We start from the raw sequence: 8,773 nt of genomic DNA on the forward strand, positions 1-8,773 counted from the left end.
CAATCATGGTAGAAGGCAAAGCAAGCACATCTTCACATGGATAGCATGAGAGGGGGTGCTATCCACTTTAAACAAGCAGGTTTCTGGAGAATTCTATACAAGAACAGCAAGGGGAAAGCCTGCCCCCACAGTTCAATCGCCTCCCACCAGGCCCCATCTCCAACACTGGGAATTACAATTTGATGTGAGATTTGGGTGGGGACACAGAGCAAAACCATATCAATAGCTTTTCACATTTTCTCAATATAGTAGTTTGACCCTATGTCCACCTTCTTAGCAGCTAGTTTCAAGAGAAAGTTCATCAATACCAACAAGGACCATTCTTGGAAATATGTGGTACAAGACAGTATGTTTTTATTTAGATACTGTTTTTAGGCAGAGAAAAAAGGGGAAGTTGATGAATAGGAAATGGAATATGAAGAGATAAAGGTGTTTAGTTGGCAGCAATGGTCTGCTGAATCCATTTCACGTAGTTGCAAACCTTGGTGTAGACTCCAGGTCTGTTCTTCTGAGCACAACCATAGCCCCAGGAGACAACACCCTGCAGTTCTCCGTTGCAGACCACAGGGCCACCAGAGTCACCCTGAGCAAAAAGGAAGCAACATTCAGAGCTCTTATTTATGCCCAGAAGAGAGAATAGGCTGCAAAATATTCTTCCATTGTGCTGGGGCCATTGTCTCACACTGCTGATCCCCCATGAAGCACTTTCTCTTCCTCTTGAAACCTCCAAACCCTCAATCTACTTACAATATCACTAGCTGGTCTTCTACATCTCTTCTTTGAGCCCCTTCTCTTTCCTTAGTAGCCCAATTGGGATAACAGGAGGTGAGTACTATGGAGGTTTCATGGTACTCAACTAGCTCTGCTCCTTCCACTAGAGTTCCTTTCAACAGTTTACCTCCTCAGAAGGGCACTTGGAAGTACTATTTGCACACCATCTTCTGTGCGTCTTTGAACTCTTAAACCTAGCTCTTAATACAATAAAAATGAAATATTTAATTTGTCCTAAGGCTATCCCTCACCTCTCACAATCAGTTGTAGGGGCAGTTTTACAATCCTCTGTGTTTCAGAAAAGGGGAATATGGTAGAGAAGATTGAGAATGAGCTGGAAGTTACACTTATTTTTTTGTGTGTGACTTTTTGTTTTTTTTCCTTTTTGTGGAAAACAGGGTCTCATTATATTGCCCAGGCAGGTCTGGAACTCCTGGGCTCAAGCTATCCTACCACCTCTGCCTCCCTAATAGCTGGGACTATAGGCATGAGCCACAGAAATGCTCATCATCACTGGTCATTAGAGAAATGCAAATCAAAACTACGTTGAGATACCATCTCACACCAGTTAAAATGTCAATCATTAAAAAATCTGGAGACAACAGATGCTGGAGAGGATGTGGAGAAATAGGAACACTTTTACACTGTTGGTGGGAGTATAAATTAGTTCATCAATTGTGGAAGGCAGCGTGGTGATTCCTCAAGGACCTAGAAATAGAAATTCCATTTGACCCAGCAATCCCATTACTGGGTATACATCCAAAGGATTATAAATCGTTCTATTATAAGGACACATGCACATGAATGTTCATTGCAGCACTGTTTACAATAGCAAAGACCTGGAACCAACCCAAATGCCCATCGATGATAGACTGGACAGGGAAAATGTGGCACATATACACCATGGAATACTATGCAGCCATCAAAAACGATGAGTTTGTGTCTTTTGTAGGGACATGGATGAACCTGGAAACCATCATTCTCAGCCAACTGACACAAGAACAGAAAATCTAACACTGCATGATCTCACTCATAGGTGGGTGTTGAACAATGAGAACACATGGACACAGGGAGGGGAGCACCACACACTGGGGTCTGTCTGGGGGAAAGGGGAGGGACAGTGAAGGGTAGGGAGTTGGGGAGAGAGAGCATGGGGAGAAATGGCAGATATAGGTGATGGGGAGGAAGGCAGCAAATCACACTGCCATGTGTGTACCTATGCAACAATCTTGCATGTTCTTCACATGTACCCCCAAACCTAAAATGCAATAAAAAAAAAATCTAAAAAAAAAAAAAAAGAATGAGCTGAAATTGAGAAGCAGTACAAAGAAACTAACCTGGCAAGAGTCCTTTCCACCCTCCAGGAATCCCAGACATATCATATTTGTAGTAATCTCGCCTGGGTAGGCTGTGCGGCAAGCAGTGTCAGAGAGAATGGGAGCCTTCAGACACTGCAGGAGATCAGGGTAGTTGGCTGTGTAGTGGAAGCATAAAAAATGCAAGGTTACTCATGAGGTTTCCAAAAATTTCTTTCTCAATACATCTCCCCTCTTCACCAATACTCTCACTCTTTCAATTAGTTGATGACTTCTCATTTGAGAGAACAATATGTTTTCTAAAAGCTTTTCCAAGTACTTCTAATCAAGGAATTGTTCTTTCTCTGACACTAACATCAGTGACCACACATCTCACATCTAGCAACTTTATTTCTCAAGCAGGTACGTGCTCCAGGCAAGACCATATCACTGAGTCTGTTTTGTTTACCTCCTCAGTTTATAGATCTCTGCACATCACTAATCACACTTCAGTTAAATACCCTGATATCTTCATAATACTTCATTATTGTATCTTCTACATAGTTCCAGCAAGGGAATCCTCTTTATTTCAGTTATTAATGATATATTTCTGAGATTCCATATATCCAAAAACTGTGCTCTGAGAACTTAACCTTAAGTGAGAATTTGGACTGGCTGAACTTTCACATGTCTTTCAGCTCTAAAATTGTGATACTTGGTAGTTCTGTGTCAGGTGACACTTACTGCCACTGCTCAGGGTGTTGCCCCAGCCAGAGATGAGGCACTGAGTACCAGTCGCTGCACAGGATCTTGGCAGAGAGATGGTGGACACTCGAGAGTTGATGGTGGCAGCTGAGTTGAGCTTAATCAGCATGATGTCATTATCCATGGTGGCTGAATTGTAATTGGGGTGGCGAATAATCTTGGCCGCGTTTATAAATTGCTCATTGCCTTCAGTAACCTCAATGTTGTGTTCTCCCAGACGTACTTGGATTCGGCTGGATTAAAAGATATAAGAAGTTCCTAAGTATCTAACTTGACCTATTTGCACTTCTCCTGACCCCCACCCGTTTACAAGCATAAACACAGACACCATCGTTTTGAAGCATTCAGTCACACAGTAATTGTGCACTTAAGGTAGCATTGTACACTGCCACATGGTACATACAGGTTAGAGTTTTCCTTAGGGAGGTGTCACTGCAAGTGCAGACTCACAGCCCACCATCTTGTTAGAATAGTAAGGAATGGGAATGAGAGCCCATAGACTTAAATAAAACAGTTGGAGAAAAAAAGGAAGTTGGTGGAGATTGATCAGCACTTGCCATTTCTCTCTGGTTGGGATCACCAATTATTGTAGGAAATGAAACAGGAGTGAGGAATGGCAGAATTTCAAGGGAGCGGAATGAATCATGCATATTTTTAATGTTGTGCTATAAATTCTCCGTATGTTATTGCATCCATATACAATTTATACCTGTTGAGTTATAGTGATTAGCACTATGTAGTGATTCATGTCATAAGGTATTTCTAGGGAAACTTCACTACTCACTATTTCCCTTCTGTATCTTTAGTACCATCATTTGGGAAGACATCAGAGATGCCTAAAGGCTACCTCTCCATGCAAAAGCCCCTTGATACATCAGACAATGCCTGAGAGAATAAAAAATCTCTGGAGGTCTGAATGCCTCACCCTCAAGCACAACTCTGCAGTTTACTCTGGATTGTGTTTAGTCAGGGATAGAGGATAAATTGATCTTAGCATATAGGAAAATGAGTGTCAATGACTTACGACTTGTAGCAGTGAGCTGCAGACACCACCCACTGGTTACTGATGAGGGAGCCGCCACAGAAGTGATAGCCAGCATTCAGGGACACCTGATAGGGGACAGAATTCCTCTGACAGGTGTAGCCCCCGACGATCTTGTCATCATCATCATCACTAGTGGGGAAAGCGACTAACAGAGAAAAGTTGGGAACTATCAATTAAACAGATTCACCCTGGAGTTTCCACACTACCATGAAGTTTTTTCAGATTTGCCAAAAGAGAGCAGAGTGTTCTCTTGTCTCACATAATCAGAAAATGGTGGTTTTAAGGTTATCTGAAGGGAAAATTTATTATTCCATACCTTTAAATTATATCCACTTGTAACATTATAAGTATTTAATTTTAAATTTATGGTTTAACTTTGACAAACACATTCTTTAATATATGTACTATTCAGAAACACACACAAACACACTCAAAGATCAGAAACTCTCGACACAGTAAATGTCCTCAATAACACTTCCTGAGGCTCTAGGAAAACATTTTATATAGAACTCTGCTCACCAGTCACACAGTTAGGTATAAGGCTTTTCAGTAATCATGCTGATGTTGGTTTGTGGTGGTTGGTGAGATGTTATGGGAAAGAGAGCCCCCTACCGTAGCAGAAAGAAGGCTTTTCAACCAAAAGAGAGCCCACATAGCCAAGTCAATTCTAAGCAAAAGAACAAAGTGGGAGGCATCACACTACCGGACTTCAAACTATACTGCAAAGCTACAGTAATCAAAACAGCATGGTGCTGGTACCAAAACAGAGATATAGACCAATGGAACAGAACAGAGGCTTCGGAGGCAACACAACATATCTACAACCATCTGATCTTTGACAAACCAGACAAAAATAAGCAATGGGGAAAGGATTCCCTGTTTAATAAATGGCGTTGGGAAAACTGGCTAGCCATGTGCAGAAAGCAGAAACTGGACCCCTTCCTGACACCTTACACTAAAATTAACTCCAGATGGATTAAAGACTTAAACATAAGACCTAACACCATAAAAACTCTAGAAGAAAATCTAGGCAAAACCATTCAGGACATAGGCGTAGGCAAGGACTTCATGACCAAAACACCAAAAGCATTGACAGCAAAAGCCAAAATAGACAAATGGGACCTAATCAAACTCCACAGCTTCTGCACAGCAAAAGAAACAGTCATGAGAGTGAATCGGCAACCAACAGAATGGGAAAAACTTTTTGCTGTTTACCCATCTGACAAAGGGCTGATATCCAGAGTTTACAAAGAACTAAAACAGATTTACAAGAAAAAAACTAACAAGCCCATTCAAAAGTGGGCAAAGGATATGAACAGATACTTTACAAAAGAAGACACTCATGAGGCCAACAAACATATGAAAAAATGCTCATCATCACTGGTCATCAGAGAAATGCAAATCAAAACAACATTGAGTTACCATCTCACGCCAGTTAGAATGGCGATCATTAAAAAATCTGGAGACAACAGATGCTGGAGAGGATGTGGAGAAATAGGAACACTTTCACACTGTTGGTGGGAGTGTAAATTAGTTCAACCATTGTGGAAGACAGTGTGGCGATTCCTCAAGGACCTAGAAATAGAACTTCCATTTGACCCAGCAATCCCATTACTAGGTATATATCCAAAGGATTATAAATCATTCTACTATAAGGACACGTGCACACAAATGTTCATTGCAGCACTGTTTACAATAGCAAAGACCTTTAACCAACCCAAATGCCCATCGATGATAGACTGGACAGGGAAAATGTGGCACATATACACCATGAAATATTATGCAGCCATCAAAAACGATGAGTTTGTGTCCTTTGTAGGGACATGGATGAACCTGGAAACCATCATTCTCAGCAAACTGACAGAAGAGCAGAATATCAAACACCGCATGTTCTCACTCATAGGCGGGTGTTGAACAATGAGAACACATGGACACAGGGAGGGGAGCACTACACACTGAGGTCAGTTGGGGGGAAATAGGGTAGGGACGGTGGGGGGTGGGGAGCTGGGGAGAGATAGCAAGGGGAGAGATGCCAGATGTAGGTGATGGGGAGGAAGGCAGCAAATCACACTGCCACATGTCTACCTATGCAACAATCTTGCATGTTCTTCACATGTACCCCAAAACCTAAAATGCAATAAAATAAAAGGGAAAAAAAAGAAGGCTTTTCAAAGACACCTGAGAATGTTCTGGTCTAGAAGGAAATGAGAGATTTGTACTTTTGCTCTCCAAATTTCTCTTTTTGGTTCCAGCCTATAATTTCTATTAAAATCATTTTAAAGAACATTATAGGGTGACCTTCTTCAGCCTTTCCTCTTATCCCAATTATCTGTCCAACTTATGAATTTATTCAGCTTTTAAAGTCTAGCCCACTGATTTATTAAGATATAACTCCAAAAGTTTGTGATTGTATTTTATGAGCCCCATTGTTCAGATATTTTAAATAGTTTTAGGAAAGAAGTTTCCAGGTGTGTAGATAGATAAATTGAATGTATACCTGCCCAACTCGAGAAAATTTAGTATTATTAGTCATATAAAATTTACTAGTATTAAAGGAGAATTCATAACTTCTCTATTATATATGGTATGACATGTTACTTTACACCAGAGAGATTTCTGTGGCAAAACTATTGTAAAATACAGCCCATAGCTTTTATTCATGAGAAAGAAAATAGCTTTTCCCATTAGACTCCGTGGTTCTATATCTCTGGTCCTTTAGTGTGGAGAAGATGCAGGCTCTGACACCTGCACCCATTTTAAAAGCACACAATTGGTTTCAATCATTAATTACAAATTCCTGGAAAGGTCAGGATAGGTGCCTCCTTAATCTGGGCTATCTTTCCCTTTTCTCTCCTTCTTCATTAATTTTATCCAGAAGTTGAGAGCAAGTCATGCTTTTTTTTTTTTTTTTTTTTTTTTTTTTTGAGATGGATTCTTGCTCTGTCACCCAGGCTGGAGTGCAGTGGTGTGATCTCGGCTCACTACAGCCTCCGCCTCCTAGGTTCAAGCAATCCTGCCTCAGCTTCCTGAGTCGCTGGGATTATAGGCATCTGCCACCACGCCCAACTGATTTTTGTATTTTTAGTAGAGACAAGGCTTCACCATGTGTTGGGAAAAGCAGCAAAGGAGAAAGGACTTACAGAGTGCCTACATAAATTGGTTATGAGTAAAATATAAACAAGGAACAACAAACTGTGGAAGGCCACAGGAGGCCTCTGAGGAGGAAGGCCTCTCCATGCCTCATGTTCCAATGCAGGGTGACCTCGGCTCTGTTACCAAGTAACCATAAACATTGTGCTTAAGGACATAAGACCCCTTCATAGCACTATGATGTAGCCAGACTTGTAGGCTCCTTGTAAGGCCCGCATTCCACCAGCCATATATAGATAATAAGCTAAAGATAACCACATGTTCTTGTTTTGCGAAACTCCCAAACTGCCACTGTTATCAATCCTTAAAATGACACACCAGTTCTGGCTCACCAATTCACTTCTGGCTCACTGATTCACTCCACCATCACTCCACCCCACCCTAATGATCAAAATGATTGTAATCAATAAATAGTGTGGATGATCAGTGCTCAGGGCCTTCACTGCCTCCACCAAAGTAATAAAGTGATGGCCCCCTGGTCCCACTGTCTCTCTTAATCTTTTTCTCATTCCTTTGTCACCACCAAACTCAGGGTACTCATGGGTGATGTGGGGCTGGCTCCCTACAACCATGTTGGTCAGGCTGGTTTCAAACTCCTGACCTTGTGATCCACCCACCTCAGCCTCCCAAAGTGCTGGGATTACAGGTGTTAGCCACTGCTCCCAGCCTCAAGTCCTGCATCTTTATGTCTTCTGCCCTGATCACTTTTGCTCACTGTGATCTTCTTCCAACAAGTGATATTTAATTATCCAAAAACATAAGTATTTTACACTGTCATTTCAGTATTTTAAGCTTTTCGAAGAGACCAGATTCAACATTCATTGGCATCTTCCAGAGAACAAAGTGCAAACTTAAGTTTATGGTAGACACTTATTGATTCATTCATTGAAAGAGACTCACCAGCAGCTCCCAGGAGAGCAAGGAAGATGAAGGTCTTCATGGTTGCTCACTTCGCCTGGACTGGGAGATAGAATAACAGCTTTTCATCCACAGCTATTTATACCTCCAGACTTGTCTTGACATTCATGACCACAGGTGCCAGAAAAGTGATTTCACTGTAAACTCACAAATCTAAATCTAAATTCTGTGACAGATGGAAGATAATTCAACATCAATTTTAAACATTAACATTTGCCTGCTTTTCCAGAAAGTCATGGGACTGAAAGTAGCAAATCCATCTGGTGGGAACTGTGCTCCCTAATAGGTAAGTGAGACTGGAGTAAGGTCACAGGACAGAGCTACAGGTGTCTGGATTCCCAGATAAAAAATCTTAAGCAGTTGGGCATCTCAACTATAAATGTTTATTCTAAGGACTACTTTTGATGTTTAATAACAGAGACTCTTTTATAGTTATATACTTTGTATTATGACTGCTCTGGTCTTACATATCCATGTTAACTTTTCTCTTTTTTAAATTTCAACTTTTATTACAGATTAAAGGGTACATGTGCAGATTTTTTACATAAGTAAATTATGTGACACTGAGGCTTGGGGTCTCAACAATCTCATCACCCAGGCAGTAAGCATAGTCCCCAACAGGTGGTACTTCAACTTTTCATTATTAAAGGAACAATTTGTTTCCCTAAGAAAAAGAAGATTGCTGTTAATTGAAATTATAATCGAGAAAAAGAGGGAAGTTAAAAATGCTAATAGCTTATAATTATTTTGAGCTTATTATCTTGAGCTTACTGTACTTATTCTAAGTAATTATTAAGTCAGTAAGTATGTAGAATACTGACATACACAG

At 40.8% G+C, this 8,773-nt stretch overlaps 1 protein-coding gene across 1 annotated transcript; it reads right to left on the reverse strand.

The window, feature by feature from the left end:
• Positions 1 to 332: 332 nt before the first annotated feature.
• On the reverse strand, positions 333 to 8,051 carry LOC116528011 (trypsin). The gene is made up of 5 exons (XM_032245203.1): positions 7,927 to 8,051; positions 3,856 to 4,021; positions 2,811 to 3,064; positions 2,109 to 2,245; positions 333 to 583 (listed from the first exon to the last, which is right to left on the reverse strand). The coding sequence occupies exons 1-5, from the start codon at positions 7,964 to 7,966 to the stop codon at positions 434 to 436; spliced, it is 747 nt and encodes a 248-aa protein (XP_032101094.1). The 5' UTR covers positions 7,967 to 8,051; the 3' UTR covers positions 333 to 433.
• Positions 8,052 to 8,773: the final 722 nt, after the last annotated feature.

The sequence above is a fragment of the Sapajus apella genome, unplaced genomic scaffold (genome assembly GCF_009761245.1).
Source record: "Sapajus apella isolate SASKATOON/1434 unplaced genomic scaffold, GSC_monkey_1.0 scaffold56, whole genome shotgun sequence".
Taxonomy (NCBI): domain Eukaryota; kingdom Metazoa; phylum Chordata; class Mammalia; order Primates; family Cebidae; genus Sapajus; species Sapajus apella.